General features: G+C 36.9%; 1 protein-coding gene across 4 annotated transcripts in view; it reads left to right on the top strand.

Annotated features, from left to right (window-relative positions):
• Nucleotides 1–16,879, top strand: part of snx13 (sorting nexin 13) — a 53,069-nt gene that overhangs the window by 24,902 nt on the left and 11,288 nt on the right. The window contains exons 1-4 of one of the 4 annotated variants that reach the window (XM_077506391.1): nucleotides 4,320–4,479; nucleotides 15,956–16,068; nucleotides 16,155–16,257; nucleotides 16,321–16,410. In XM_077506391.1, the coding sequence (XP_077362517.1) occupies nucleotides 4,468–4,479; nucleotides 15,956–16,068; nucleotides 16,155–16,257; nucleotides 16,321–16,410 (318 nt within the window). In that variant the 5' untranslated portion in view covers nucleotides 4,320–4,467. Of the gene's footprint in view, nucleotides 1–4,319; nucleotides 4,480–4,549; nucleotides 4,843–15,955; nucleotides 16,069–16,154; nucleotides 16,258–16,320; nucleotides 16,411–16,879 lie in introns of those variants that run through there. The other 3 variants (XM_077506389.1, XM_077506390.1, XM_077506392.1) reach the window with 3 other exon arrangements.

Genomic DNA, 16,879 nt, shown 5'->3' on the forward strand with positions numbered 1-16,879 from the left:
GTTTTTGTGTGAGAGATTTTTGGGTTTTATGAGAAGTCTGAGAGTGAGAGATTTTTTTTAAGACCGTGACTAACATTTTTTGTCTGAGGTTTTTTTTTGTTGGAGATTGTTGTGAATAGGAGTTTTATGTGTGAGATTTTGGGGTGTACTGAGAGATTTTGTGTGAGAGAGATATTTTTTTTGTCCTATTTATTGTGACTGACATTTTTTAGTTTTTGAGAGTTTTTTGGGGTTCTGTGTTTGAGATTGAGTTACTGTTTTACGTGAGATTTTTGGGTGTTATGAGAAGACCGAGTGAGAGATTTTTTAAAGACATTTAGTGTGACTAACATTTTTTGAGAGATTATTATTATTTTTTTTAGTCCTATTTATTGTGACTGCCATTTTTTTTTGTATTTGAGAGTTTTTTGGGGGGAGGGATCTGTGATGTTCTTTTGCATGTGAAAGTCTTTTGAATGAGATTTTTTTTGGGGTGTGGTCGCGGTTTTACATATGAACAAAAAAAAATTTGGTGTGCAAGATTTTTTGTGTTAGAGGTTTTTGTTTGTCAGTTATAATGAGATGTTTTTGTGTTGTTTTTTTGTTTGTTTTTTGTTGACTATAAGATATTTTTCAGTTTGTGAGAGGGGGTTTGAAATGTGAGAGTTACCAACTCTCAACCAAGTCTGAGTTTTTTTTGTGTGTGGTGAGAGATAATTTGGTTATTTGTTGTTGGGTTTTATTTAGACCTTCACAATATATTTTTTAGTTGTATTTTTGTTCTAAAAATAAGGAACGACACAAATGTTAAAATAAAGTATTTTGCAAAAGTTGTATGTATATATTTTTTAATTAAAATGTCACTTCCCCGTACATTCACAATGGTGCATTCCCAAGCTGAATATTTTGTAGAAAAAGGTGTGCGTAATTTTCCACCAAACTCAGCATATCTGCATGACTTTTTTTTTTTTTTTTTTTTTTTTCCCCCAATCATTAAATTACCATAGGTTGTCACATTCCACCTCCCCACCCCTGACCTCTGACACACCGGTCGGTCTTCCTCCTTTAGGCCAAACCATCATGACCGCCACGCATTAGGTCACCCGTTGGCTTACTGCGGCTTGGCCGCATGTTCACTCTGCAAGCGAGTCAATGGCTCCTTCGAGAGACATTAATAATTGACTCGAGTCTCTCCGGCGCACGGAACATTAAAAAGCTCTCATGTGTACGCGCGCACAGAAACAACCCAGAAATGTCCAATTATATATCCCTGTAAAGTTACCTGATATACTGCTGGATCAAGAGACATTCTGTTTCCTTGAAAACAGAGAAGCGGTAGCCATCGCTCACACGCAGCAGTCCAAAAGGGACTGAGTATTTATGTGACACTTGTGTAAAAAAAAAAAAAAGAAAGGAAAAAAAAAAAGCGGTTTATAATATATGACAGTGTGTCAGCGAGTTGGGAAAGTCAAACCGCCGCTTTGTCATCACTGTCAGGCAGAGCATTCGTGCTGAAAACATTCACACTTTGGCCAGAATACGCAATGAGAAGAACCAAAATTTAATCAGTAACGCAAACACGGCAGATAATTGTTTGTGGAATATGAATGAAGCAGAAAAATCTACATATTTTTTTTAGTCCATCTCATGGGGACGGCCATTTTGACACTTGCTGTGACAAACAACCAATCACAAGCTCACTTGTTTCCTGAGCTTGGTCATGTGATGTTCACAAGCTGAGCCCTGATTGGTCTTTCCTGGAGTCCTGAGTGAGCGACTGTGATGTCATTATAGCCAAAAGCTTAAGGCAAAATGGCCGGCCCCTAAGATGGATACAAACAAATACAATATTAATCAGAATGTTTTTTTTTGTTTTGTTTTTGTTTTGTTTTTTTAGACTAGTGGCGACTTTCTTCAAATTATGTTTATGATTTGAAAGTAACAATTAAGTATTGCTTGTTTAATTTAATAAAAACATTCAAATTATGTTTATTCAGTGTATTTTATATACTTTCATCACACATCTAGCAGTTTAGAAAAGAGACTTAACCTATGTCATCTATGCGCCAAGTGATTTCTTTGAGACATTCTAGACAATACTTGCATGAGTTGCGTCCTTTTCGTGACCGTTCAACGTTCCATGCAGAACCAGAGCAGCAGATCGAGTTTGGCCAACTCGGTTTCAGAGCTACTATGCTGTGATTGGTCAACTGCTGGTCACACGACATATGAACGCCATGTTGTTACACTGCTGCTGGGATTTCATAGTGTTTTTTTGTTTTGTTTGTTTGTTGTTTTATTTTGCAATAGGTGTTTTCCACGTGTATGTTCCAATCATGCCTTGTTGACATTGACGACCATATGACATTTGGTCGTCAGTTACACTGAAATCGCGTTTAAGTTTAAAGGAAACAAATGACCAATAAATTACAGAGGAACCTGTTATAATAATTGGTACCATGAAAAATTGGCTTTATTATCAAGTTTCTTGCTTGTTATATCAGGAGCCAAAGGCAGGAGATAAAGCACATGTAATCAGATTTCTTATTTTCACAATCCAGTATATTCCTTAAACTATCAGCTTGTCAAATACATCAAAGGCTAACAAAAATAAAACAAGTGAACAACTATAAAAGAATCTGAACACTTAGTTTGTGGAAGAATATGGGCTACACGCTTGAGCGCACGCCCGGCCCTGTCGCCGAGGGTAACAACATGGCGTCCGTGTTTTCAGTTGGCCAGACTCGAGCTACGGCTCTGCCCAGAAAGGATTAGCAGCGACCTCTAGTGTTCAACTGCAGCCATGTAAATAATTGTACTTCAACCTTAAAGCATTCTCCACAGTCAAATACACTTTACTGAATTATTTATATATATATATATATATATATATATATATATATATATATATATATATATATATATATATATATATATATATATATATATATATATATATATAAAAAACAATATATTATTAGGCACATGCATGCACAGATTAACTCTTCAAAAGATTACTGACATCTCATTGTCGATGCAAAATAAATGATTTATAGACCTAAATGCATACAACTGGTAACTTACACGTGTTAAGCAGTTGATGGAGATGGTACAGGGTGACACAGAAAGACAAACGAAACATGAGAAGGCCAGGGTAATTTCTTTAGGTTGCATCCGAGATAGATGTTCCATGTTCCCTTGCATTTATGTATCACCAGTCTTCAGTAGTTGGACCTTCCAAAGTGAGATTTCACCCCATTTGAGACAGAAGATTCTGACCTACAAACTGCAGTCAAGCAATACCTCTCAAGACATTTTTAAACTTAGCTCCACCTCGCTTCTCCTCACTACCGTATTTAAGTTCTAAAGTCGACTATCCCTCATCTAATGGATGCCACAGGGCAATAAATTATGTATTATCCCCTGGTTTGTGGTAACAGGTTGATCATGCGACCCGTGGTTTTCAGTCAATCGCTTCATTTAAATATAGAATGGTTATTTGTGTGTGTGTTTTTTTTAAATAGTATTTAACTATGTAAACAATGGAGAGTGATAAAGTACTGCAAAAATGCAGTGAAACCACAACAATGTGTCTTGTTTATCTATCGATGCCAGCAACTTATATAGTGACAGGCACAACAATTTAATGCACTTCCACTAGACTGAAGAAACATAATTTACCTGTGCATAATTGTCATAAAGGAATAATTGGTATTATACTAAAGAGGCCCAGATTTGACTAAGTACATTTGTGAGTAAAGTGACAGAAGATCATTACTTATTTTGTTTGGTGGAGTGCCTAGAGATTATTTTGTTATACAATGTAAAATGGGTGGTTCGTTAAATTAAAGGTTGGTAAACTGGTTGAAAAACAGGCCATGCAACCACTAGGGGGTCCCCAAGCGCAATTGTACAGTACAATATTGAGGAAGGACAGGGTAAGACTTCAATTTAAAAAGGGGGGAACTTTGATTGTGACGTAACAATGAATGACAGGACCACCAGAGCAAAAAAAACAACAAAACTTGGAAGATTTTACCTTTCAAGCAAAACCGGTTTTATCTTGCTATCCTTGCCAGTTCCTATTTGAGGTTTTGTAAAGCGACACATTTATGAAACAAGCGCTCGTCGTATCACACTTTTGTAGCGTATTTATTGATATACAGAGGGGTAATTCTTACAATGAATTATCAATAATCCGTATAAATATGTCTTAACTGTACTGAATGTTGGGGTTTGTTCAATCGTGATTGTTTTTGCATCTGTGTCAGTCAGCCAAGGGCGTGTGACTACGTCATACGTCCCAGCCAATCAGGTGGCGACGTCCGCAAACTGGGCACTCGAGACGTAAACCTAGCAAAAATGGCGACGCTCGAAAGCGAATACGGAGATTGGAAATACGATCGCTTTTAACCGTGAAGAAAAGAGTCTCGTTCGCGTGTTACGATGTGGTGGGGGTAACCAGGGCTACCGGACGCCTTTTGAACGATGTTCGCAGAGGTAAGTTATAGCTGACGCGCGTGTTACTCGGAGTTTAGTAGCTTTCCGCCGATGCTTGTCAGGCTATGGAAGCTAGGCGGCTAGGCGTTAGCCCATCAGGTAAACACACACACACATACACCGGACTGACATGGGAGAGGACGGACGCCGCACAGTCTCGGGTGTTTCTACAAAGCTTGTCTGCTATAAGTGGCACTCGACCTGGGATTACACAGCTAACGCGACGCTAATACCATGAGCTTGGGATATTCGTACTGACAACACCGCACTGGAATTAGCCCGATCTAGTTAATGTGGCTAGGGAGTGTTTGTATTATGATAAACGTCTATCACCGGGAAAATTCGTCATTGCACAGATCACAGGTGAGCTGGGTGTGGGCTTGTTTTTAGTTTTTTTTTTTTTTTTTGGCCAGGTGAGTCTTAAATCGGTTAAGCGCTTGTATTCAAACGTTGATCAATCTTAAGGAATCTTGTCACTCCCCTTTGACTTTTGTTTGTGCTCAGAGATATCCACCTGCGTGTTTTAATGTGGTCTACTCTTCAGGCTATCAAGTCACATGAGCTTTTGTCTCAAGTAGCACAACACAGGCAGGTTTCTTTATTATTTGACGCGATATGGACTTGGAGATTTGTTTTGTTTTTATAGTGTTGGTATATGGACTTATAAGTGTAGGCTATATCGTCGCATGACCTTAAACTCAAATAAATGTTCTATGGATGCACGATAATGCTATTTTCAACCGATACTGATAAGCCAATAATTTAGAAGTGCCGATGTCGAAAACCGATAAGTAAGCCGATAATTGTTTTCAAAATTAACTTGAATACAAATGTACATTCGAGTCCTACTGTAAGTCTAACAAATAAATAAACATTGTATAAACTTTGCACAATGTTTCAATGTATGTAAAGCACCATGAAGATGAATTTTATTGATATGAGCCACAACCACAACAGATGGCCCAACGTGGCATGTCTATAATTATTGCTGGATTTCTTTATCTGTTTTATCTGTATGAAATCAAATTGCCAATAATTATCAGCAGATTTCTTTATTATCTGTTTTATTTGTTTGACGTCAAATTGGCCAATAATTGCTGATAATTATCGGCCACCGATATTATGGTGCTTCCCTAAAATTTTCTCCATTTAAAATAGAAATGCTGTAGCTGATCCCGAAAATCGCCATTGTATCTGCCTAATGGTATCTTGCTGCCAAGGAACATTGTTTAAGTGAGTTGAACAGCTTCATTCAGAAGTGGAGTCTGCAGTAACTTTTAAAACCAAACACATATTATCATTTATAATTAAACTGTATGACCTGGCCTTGTTGTTGTTGTTGTCGTTATTTAAATTCATTCCTCTGGTCTCATCTTATGCCTCTAATTTAATTAAAAGGCTTTTTTCTAAAAAGAATTCGTAAGCTCTACTTAATGTCAAGCAATATAATGATGATGTTAGAGGATTGTACATTCCAAAACATACAACATCAAACCGGTAACGTATCATTTTTGCCAGTACTCCATCATGAACAAGCCATCTGAACAATAGCAGTTTCCACCTCCTGCATTTGTGAGCTGGGGACATTTATTTGGACAGAAACATTTGGGGGATCTAGGTAGCATCTTCAAGACTTCATGCTTCAACTTGGCCCGCCTTATTGTGATGTCTTGGTACCAAGGAAAAAGAACGAGTGTGAAGAAGTATAAAAGTAAAAAGTGTAGTTTTTGCATGTCCATATTAATGTGTTGGATGTGTGCTTTTTGTGTGTGACGGCACGGGATGGACTCGGGTTGTATTGTTTTTGATTCCTTTTCTGTTTGCTGCAAAGCTCTATGCACCAACTGTATGAAACAGCCAGCCGGGGGATCTGCATCCCCAAAAGTGACTCATTCTATCATCCTTTAACTCTTGCCTGATAGTGTTTTCGTGATGACAGAAAGCCATCAGAGGTAAATGAAAATGAGACTTCCTTGGCAGAGGTAATCAAGTTGAATTAAGGTGATAGAGCCTCTTCTCGGCACCTCTCCAGCGATTTAAGTACACATTTAGCCCCGGTAACAAGCCTTTAGTTGCCACTGCAGTATTCTTGGCGTCATAAAGACAGTATGGCGTCTGTGGTTGGTTGGTTGGTTGGTTGATATATTTGATGTCACGTCCTATTCCTTTGCCAGGTGTATAAAAGTTATTTATCAATTGAAAAGATGCAAATTGAGGAATGGATTAGCCCTCTAATGTAAGCGTGCTAAATGGTGTGACTGTGTATGTTTGTGACTGTATTTCATCATGAGTGCCCGACACGCTTTTGCATCCTCAGCAATTAGATACGAGTGCACTGATTTGTTCCCACCCAATGGGACCAGCCGGTGCTCGTAAACGCATTTCATATTGATTGAGCATCATCGCAACCCACAAGGGTGCCATCCGAGACGCTGTTTTCAAAACATGTATACGATAAGATTTGATCCCATCAGGCTTTTGGGTCCCAGCAATTTTTCTTTCCCCGGTCACCTATTTCGGTCCGCTGCTTGTCCTTGTTGGACCCAACTCTGATTTGAACTGACCGTGCTCTGCGTTGGACACTTCAGCCTCCTTCTGTCCATCAAAGGAATTCATTGACTTGACAAACGGAGCCCCAGATTGCTTGCTGTCTGAGTCACATGGAGCCTGAGGGCGTTCAGGTATCAGAAAGACCACATCAAGATATGTGGATCCACAATATGAATATAAGGTGGCTGCATCCTGCTTGATGTGGTTATTGTGTTATCAGTGTTGCGGTCTTGAATCCACCACATCAGAGGTTGCTTTTCAGTTCAGTGCGAAACCAAACCGAGACACAAAACAAAACTTAAAAACTGACAATATTATTTGGCCTACATGGCAAGTCTTTGCATAATGGATTTCCGGATGGATTAGGCATGATCAGTCATCCCTGTGACGCTCTCCAGCATTAACTGGGGAATCTCCCACCGGCCAGTTTTAATGGTGTAAGCTAACATGCTGCCTAATGACCACGCTGATCAGGGCTGCAACCACCCATGAGATCTTCTCAAGTGTGTCAGGAATGAACTGAGTAATGCTTCTCTTTGTGGCAGTGGACCATTAGCATTTAGATCACACACAGAGAGAGAAATGTTGAACTAGCCGCCCCTCCGGCCTCCATGTTCTTACAGAGTGACTCATTTCTGTCCAGCGGAATCAGTTACTCAATTTATATTAAATATACACCCCTCTGTTACATTGTCTCAGTGCTTTGTGGTTAATCTTTTACGTTTGACCCACTTTGGTTGTAAATGCCACAAACTATTTGCAATCTTAGTGCTTATGTTCAAACTTTAACAGTAATGGTGAGTCATTTTGTGCATTGTGTGAGCTAGGGTTGCCAACTGTCCCGTATTAACCGGGAGGCCCTGTTTTTTTGGGCTAAATTGTTATGTATCGTACGGGACCTCAAAAGTCCTGTAAAATAATTCTCAATTCTTACACGAAATGCAGCAAACGGCATCTTTGCCATTTTTGGACCACGGCTGCTCCCGTAGGTTGACAAGTGACAAGGAAGTTGCTCGTAGCCAATAAAATGAGTCGCTGGGTGTGACGTTATGTGGAGATCTTGCAAGGTAAGAGAGAGGCAACTAGAGAGAGAGAGAGAGAGAGAGAGAGAGGCACTTCCTGGTTTCGTCACAGCTTCATGTCGGCGATCTTAATATGTCAGCTGCGAACGTATCAGCGGGAGCAATACAAGATGTATTCTCGGGCTATTTATGAACAAATACTGCGAGAATTTAGCTTGCTGGCAAGTTTCGCAATCAGCGCTTAAAAACAGCAAACCGCACTCTACAGGTCCTAGATCAGCTAAAACGGCAACGTCACGAAGCACGGCACCTGTCAGCCAATCACTGGCATCAGGCATCGTCACATGCATTTGTTGTAGCGGCTTATACTGCGTAAGTGGCTGGAAAATAATAATAATAATGTGTAGTTTTGTCCGGTCGGTTAGGAAGAGAGAATGGATACACCTGTAAGAATGAAAAGTCTCTATGGAAAAATTAAATTTGGTGAGTCACGCTCCTCTTTTGCATTTCTTTTTCTTTTTTGCACCCGTTTTTTTTTTTTTTTTTTTTTATAGGTAAAGAGGCAAATTGTGGTTTCTTTGAGGTTTTGTATGAGGTTACATAATGATGGCCTGCAGGAAGGATTAAAGGGAATGTACAAACTTTGTGCATTTCGAATCTAATCAAAATATACACTGATTTTCACACATCATGCTCACACCACCATGGCACTGTGCCGTGCACCTGTCCCTTATTTCGGGATGAGAAAGTTGGCAACCCTAGTGTGAGCAATATATGAGAAAGGATTAATTTAGTGCAAGTAATGTGATTCATCAAACTTGAGACAAATTGTGCATGCTTATTTTGTGTCTTTAAATAGCACGTGTGAAAGGCAGGTGCAAACGATCCATTCTAGCTAAGCACAGGCGGAATGAGATTTGTTAGAGCGTTTTTGAAATGACGACGCCCTATTATTTATTCTGCAACACAATTTAGCAGATTCTGAATATGAGCCAAGTGCTAACTTGGGGGACAGTCACAAGAAGGAGTCATGCTAAATTGCAATTGCAAAATGTCTCGACTAAAATCAAATGTAGAGCTAAATTCCATTTGAGCTCCACATTTCGATGTCAGCAGTCTTGCTTTTAGATATGCGAGTGATGTCCATTCTTGTGTTCTCCCCAAGGCTTGGGTGTTAATCAGTGGAGCAGATGGTTCATGTTTTAAACCCGGCGTAAGCTGTAATAACTTGCACTGTTGGTTATCATCTCGCCTACAAGCGAGCCAAGCATCGGCACCGTCGTCATCTCATCACATGCAGCCTCGCTGATAAGAATCCACGTTCACTGCCAGACTCTACAGCGCTGACATCCAGCCTGGCTCATGTTACACATCCAAAGTGGGTCTTTTTCATGCAACGATTGTAGGGCTGTGAGCATTTACGGACATACCTAATAAAAGTAAAACATACTTTGCTTTAGCCACTTTGAAATGAAGTTTGTGTAAGATCATATCATATAAATACACATCTTCCTTCCTAGTGATTTATTATGGGTTGAAAGCATCTGTGTACTATGCGTATCACATTTCTGCCAAGTCTATCGAGCCACACTAGCTGCATAGTAAATTCTTTCGACACTCCTACTTTCTGTTTGTGTGCTGTCACATGATACAGTGTAGTGGTTATAAATGGAGCTGTGACAGTTCCAGTCAGCGTTGAAAGTTTGTGGTCATTGCCCCAGTAATGGCCTCTGCTTAGGGTTTAAGATGTTATCAAAGGTGGTAATTAATTACCTTGGTGGTGTTGGAAATAGAAGCAGCGCTACACCTGCTGCTTTGTTGCTTTTAATGTGGAATTTGAGGTTAACCAGCGAGACCAAAAATAAGGTCTTGTCAAGCCTGTTTGATCAGTCACTGCACCTTGGACATTGCAAGAATCCTGGAATATGTTCGCATTCGCCTTAAAAGAGAATCTCAGAATTTGTATTTCAAGCAGAAATGTAATTTCTGATTTTAATGTCATTAAAATTTGCATTAATTTACATCAACTTTCATAATGTCTTTTTTCCAGATATGTTTTTTTTTCTTTATTTGATCTGCTGTCCCATCCTCTCGAGCTCTTTCACGGTCGTTGTACAAGTGAGACAAGACAAAGCAAAACTTTTTGCGGCTTTGAAACATGCACCTCAGGTCAGCCTTTTTTTTTTTTTTTTTTTTTGACACTAGCAACGTAAAAACTAGGCACCATGTCTTTGGCAAAATTGGGAAAATTAGTCGGCTTGTGTTGTCTGTTTCTTTGCAGAGATTAAAGTCGCTTCACAGTTCACATTTTAAAAGACTAGCCACTATAAAAAAGATGAAAATAACAATTAAGAAAAAGAAAATGGTAGCTTTTTCTTAGCAGTAATTAAAGTCAGCTAGTATATTTGCAAAACAATAGCTGCTACAGGGTTAAAAAAAACTATGCAATTAGCTTTTTGTTAGCAGCAAATAAAGTTAACTAGTAGCTGCAGGAATAAAAGAAAAAAAACAATAAAATGTAGCTAGCTTTTTGTTAGCACGAATTAAAGTTTTAGACTAGCCACTAAAGGGATAAAAAAAAAATGTAGCTAGCTGTAGCAACAACATCGCTAAAAAGCAACCTTATGCTTTTGTTAACTAGCTCTCCACTCTGTCTGCTGCAATGTAAGTGGAGGCAGTGCATGTGTGGCTTACATAGTTCAAAGCGCATGTTGAGAAAAATTGATTGGTGGGAAAAAAGTATCCTCACAAACTGAAATTGATTGGTAAAATGGATTTATTGCCGAGCCCTAGGTAAGATATTTTTTTCTTTGTTATTCTAAAGTGGTCTAAAATTTCTCAGGATGTGTCAGAGTCAGAGATGTGCTTCTTAGTTTTCTTGTCCAGGTCTGCTTTCTTGGAAGGACATATAGTTTATTGTAAGAGACAGGTTAGTAAAAGTACGGTCACGGTCAGGTCTTTTTCCAAGGTGCTCCAGTGTCATTATCACATAAGCATGTCACAAGTTAATCAGCAAGAGCCATGGACATAATGTCACTTACATGAAATGTGTTTTGGCTCAATATATCCTTGAGGAGGCCACTTTGTTATTTAAATACTGACAGAAAATAAAAAAAAATTGGTGATGCTAAATGTCACTAAAATAACTGCATGGATTGAAAAGCTTGAGTGGCATCAATTCACTTCCTTCTGGCAAGACGGTTATGTTTATCTCATGTCACCATGGCTTGTACATATTAATCACAATACCTTCGAAAGATCTTTAATATGTCCAGGTTGTATCTTTCAGGCGTCGTGCTTGATTTAGGAAAGTGGTTTGGTGACTCATCCTTGGCACAAATCCCTGCAGCACACGTGCAAACACCAGCCCCCTTTTTACTAGGGATGTCAGAATAAGGGCAATATCGTGATATCGTGATATTAAAACTGCCACAATATCGTCGTCGTCATGTTCACAATATTTAAAAGGAACACATCTGTTAAAAAAGTCAAGTTTATTTGCATTTGTGCAGTTCTAGCACCCTCTAGTGGCTATTTTAGTAATGCAATTTCATTTTCATTAGGGATGTTTTGGCCTTCTATGTTTAAAATCTATGTTGATTGTCAGATGATGGGGAACATAATTTGCTTGTGAAGTGATCAATGTGTGCTTGCATTACCAATGAAGTGCCTCAATATTGTTATTAGAGATTGTAGGTGGTTTTTATGCATTGCTGTTATGTACAAAAGCAAAATATTGTGCTTTTTTTAGTATGAGCTCTTTTTTTTTTTTTTTTTTTTACAATGTGATCTTTTTTTTGAAATATTGCCAACGCCCCCACAATATCGTAATAATTATCGTATCGCGGCCTTCATATCGTGATATTGTATCGTGATGTTTGGCTATCGTTGCATCCATACTTTTTACCCAGCTGTTCCACCGCGGGAATATAAACTACACAGAGAAAAGTAAACGTGGTTAACATGAGTGTTGTTGCATCGATACCTAAAATGAAGCTGACACATGTTTTGCACTTATTGATATTTAAGTTAGAATAATAAAACGCTACATTTCAAATGCATGGGAATAATAAGGTAGCTTGCTGCTAATGTTACCTGCACTCTGGCATTTAAAATGAGTGCAAGTGCAAGTATGACGGACACCATCCTGGCATTTTCACTGTATGGTTACAGGTAGTGAAAAGGTACTCTGTGTGTCTGGGGATTACGGTTACAGTTAGCCATCTGACCCGACTTGCTTGTCCAGAAAAGTGGGCCACCAGACTTGCTTGCTGGATGTGAGAGCTTTGCTTCCTGCAATGACAATAGCAGGAACAATATAGGAAGCGGCTCTATGAGTTGGATTTAGAGAAACACAACTGGTCTGAGGTTTATTCAAATAACGATCCTGATATTGCATATAGTGAATTTCAGTCAACCATTATTTCTTTATATAATAAACATTGTCCATCAATTAAAATTACAAGAAAGTATAAAGGTCCAAATAAGACATGGATGACGAAGGGAATACAGAATGCATGCAAAAAGAAAAATAATTTATATAAAAGATTTATTAAATTGAGAACTGTGGAAGCTGAAACAAAGTACAAGATCTATAAAAATAAATTAGCAAATATTATTCGAATAAGAAAGAAAGATTATTACCATGAATTATTAGAACAGAATAAAAGCAATACACAAGAAATATGGAAAACACTAAATCATGTAATTAAAAAAAGTTCTAAAAAAACAAATTTTCCACAATATTTTATAAAAGATAACGATATGGTAATTGATGAAATTTCTGACATAGCTAATAATTTTAATGAATATCTAGTTAACGTGGGCAGTAACTTGGCAAACAAAATCCCAGAGCCAAGAAACAAACGTGAAATAGATAAGAACATTGTAAATAATTCATCCACAATGTTTCTTAATGATGTTAATGATATAGAAGTATTAAATGTTGTGAAAACATTAAAAAATAAAAAGTCTACTGACTGTCTTAACATTGATATGACATTAGTTAAAAGTATTATGAAATATATTGTACAACCTTTTACATATATTTGTAATTTATCATTTAAAACTGGTATATTTCCATCAAAAATGAAGATAGCCAAAGTCATTCCTGTTCATAAAAGTGGAGAAAGACACACGTTTAATAACTACAGACCAATATCATTGTTGCCACAGTTCTCAAAAATTCTAGAAAAATTATTTTCATATAGATTGGATAATTTTATTGAGAAACATAAGCTCTTAAGTGAAACCCAATATGGGTTTAGAGAAAAACGGACCACCTCAATGGCAGTCATGGAGCTTGTAGAAGCAATATCTACCGAAATAGATAATAAAAAATTTACTGTTGGGATTTTTATGGATTTAAAAAAAGCTTTTGATACTATAGATCATTCTATATTAATGAATAAATTAAATAAATATGGAATAAGAGGTTTAGCTTATAAGTGGATGAAAAGTTATTTGGAAAATAGATATCAGTATGTGCAGTTTAATAATGTACAATCAGAACACATGAAGATCACTCATGGAGTTCCCCAAGGGTCTGTGCTTGGCCCTAAATTATTTATACTGTACATAAATGATATTTGCTATGTCTCAAAAATATTGAAAAGTGTCTTATTTGCTGATGATACAACTTTCTATTGTTCAGGAGAAAACCTGAAGCAGCTTCTGACTACTGTGGAGTATGAATTGAATATAATAAAAAAATGGTTTGATGTAAATAAATTATCATTGAATTTAAATAAAACCAAGTTCATAGTTTTTGGCACTAGACAAATCACACATCAAGTTAAAATTATGGTGAATTCAATTGAAATAGAAAGGGTGAATGAAAATAAATTCCTTGGAGTTATTATCGATGATAAATTATGTTGGAAGCCACACATAGAAACTGTTAAAAGGAAAATGTCAAAAATCATAGGGATACTCTATAAAAGTAAGGATGTTTTAAACATGAAATCATTATATATATTATATAGTTCACTATTATTACCATATTTGACCTATTGTGTGGAATTATGGGGAATGGAATATAAAACAAATTCTAACACCGTTTTCAAATTGCAAAAGAAAGCTATAAGAATTATTAATGGATCAAAATATACAGAACCAACACATCCACTATTTATTAAATTAAATGCAATGAAATTTTATGACTTGGTGGATTTTAAAATAGCACAAATAATGTATAAAGTTTATAACAATTTACTCTGCCACAGTACTCAGAAGTTATTTGAAATTAGACACAGTCCTTATGATATAAGGGGTACAAGTGTGTACAAAAAACCCAAAATAAGAACAAATATTAAGCAAAGGTGTGTATCTGTAAAAGGTGTTGATCTGTGGAATCATTTGGAAATTGCTCTGAAAAATTGTGACTCAATGCTGGAGTTTAAAAAAATGTTTAAAAGTAAAGTTCAAAAAAATTATCTATGTCAGACCAGAATATGAAAAATGTACATGTGAGTATGTGTAAATGATCTAGATAGGTATTATGGTATATGTTTAGTAAATTTATGTATATATGTTTTGGTAAATGTGAATATGTTAAGTGCACTTGTGTATATGTGTGTATGTATATGTGTATATATATATATATATATGTGTGTATGTATGTATATATGTATGTATATATATATATATATATATATATATATAACTTGGATTTTATATATCATTTATTATTATTATTATTTTTTTATATATATTTTTTTTAATAATTAGTAAATTAAAATTGTATTAATAATGAAATAAGTTTAAATATATTGAGTAAAAGGGGTAGGACTAGATAAGTTTTTAACTTCTTCCTACTCCCTTTTGAACATGTAAGTTATGATTGATTGAATGATTATTTTATTGGGATTTTCTTCTCTTTTGATTGTTGTTGTTTTCTGTTTTATTTCTGCTGTTCATTTGTTTATATGTTCAAAAAAATAATAAAAGGAAAAGGAAAGGAAATGAGTATGCACGAATGCAACCTCACAAGTCTTTGTCTAATACCATTTTAACCTCATATTAGATCATGTCTTCCTGAAATCATTTTTTTTTTTTTTTTTTTTTTTAGTATGACGTACACAGCCAGTTTTGTTTGCTAAAAAAATAGTTGTTGACATATTATCTAAAAACTTTAACTCTTACTATTATATCAAAACTACAATACTAGAAACAATACAATAAGTAATACAACTGTAAATTTAAAAGAGAGCTACTGTCAAAATAATGGAAATTGTCCTCCCCCTTCACAGCCGTTAGAGACTTTTATTATTGCTGTATTTTTTTTATTTTATTTTTTTTAGTGCTGAACTGAGACATAGTTTGCATAGTTTTTTTTTTTTTTTTGTACTCCAAACTTCATTGGAACCTTTACTGATTAAAACCAGTTGTGTCAGTATATTGTATATCACACATGCTGTGGTTAGCTCCCCCCCATAACTTACATAGCCAGTTCTTGCTCAAATTATCTAAAAAAATTTTAACAAGATGATAAATGAAGATTGACCTAATGTGAAACTTAAGTTTTGTCGTTATCTCTGTTCTTTTTTTTTAATTATCCCCCCCGCCCCCGAGGGTGAAAAGTTACTTTCCCAACCAAAAGGCATTTGTGAGAATGTGCTCAACAGTCTAAGTAGAGTTTGCTATTTTTTGAAGGAATTCAATTGTGCACATAAATGCACAGAAAGTGGCCATATCACAGGCTGTGTATGTATTGCATATATCCCCAATTGCCTATTTTGTTAAAATAGTGATATTTTTTATTTTTCAGCATCAGGCCTATTTAACTGTTTCTGATGTGTATTCCTGTTTCAAATAAAAGCCTGTTTCAATATGTATCTTTACATTATTGGATAAGCTGCCATGAAATTACACATTTTTTTGGTCACTTTTTTTTTTTTTTTTAGGCCAGTCTGTCCTTTTGGGGATGGGGGGGTCTCGGAGTAGTGCTGTTCCTCATCACATTTGGACCTTTTGCCATATTCTACCTGGCCTTTTATATCCTCTGCTTCATTGGAGGGTGAGTAGGGGCACATTTTTTTTTTTCTCCCTCTTCCCTGTATACTGTATGTCAACCCGTCACTCTCAACTGTTTTATTTTCTCAGGGGCTTTGCGATCACTCTGCTTTACGGGAAGATCAACTCAGAGAAATACTTGGAGAGGTGCGAGCACTCCTACCTGCCGCCCCCGCAAATTGGTATTTTAAAGGTAAACGTTTGACTCTGTTGGTGTTGCAAGTTCCTCCTCCTAATGATTCTTTCTTTTTATCAGACTTTGGATGAGATGAAGCTGGAGATGAAGCCCATAAAAATCGACAGGCGACTGACTGGCTCTAGTTTCATAGATGAACCTCTGCAGCAGGTTTGCAACAGCACACTGCAACAACGTAATCGCGACATGCGACAGTTTGGCCGAGCAGCGCTTTTTTTGAGATGTGACAGGTCAGCTCCGTCAACGTCAGCAACTTTCAACTCCCACATGATCCGCGCTAACCTCAGTATGGTTTGCTCGTGTGGAGTCGATTGTGTTGTGTTATTGCTTTTATCTCTCTCAGATGGTCTATGCTGCGCTTTAGATGAAAATGTTTTGAAAGTCCAATGAGGCAAAAGCAGCGTGAAAATGAGAGCATGCGGATGAGCTGTCAATATAGCTACTTGCACATTCAGTCCTCGTGAACTTAGATGGAAGTCTTCTGGTGTAGTTTGTCTTCATTCAAGTGATGGAATTTGGACACGTTTGCAGTAGAAATCTTCATGTAAGCTGGCCAGCAAGCATTAAGTGGCGACACAGCACTTTGTGACGGTCAGATGACACTGACTGGGATGCTTCC

Source organism: Festucalex cinctus, chromosome 19 (genome assembly GCF_051991245.1).
Source record: "Festucalex cinctus isolate MCC-2025b chromosome 19, RoL_Fcin_1.0, whole genome shotgun sequence".
NCBI classification, from domain to species: domain Eukaryota; kingdom Metazoa; phylum Chordata; class Actinopteri; order Syngnathiformes; family Syngnathidae; genus Festucalex; species Festucalex cinctus.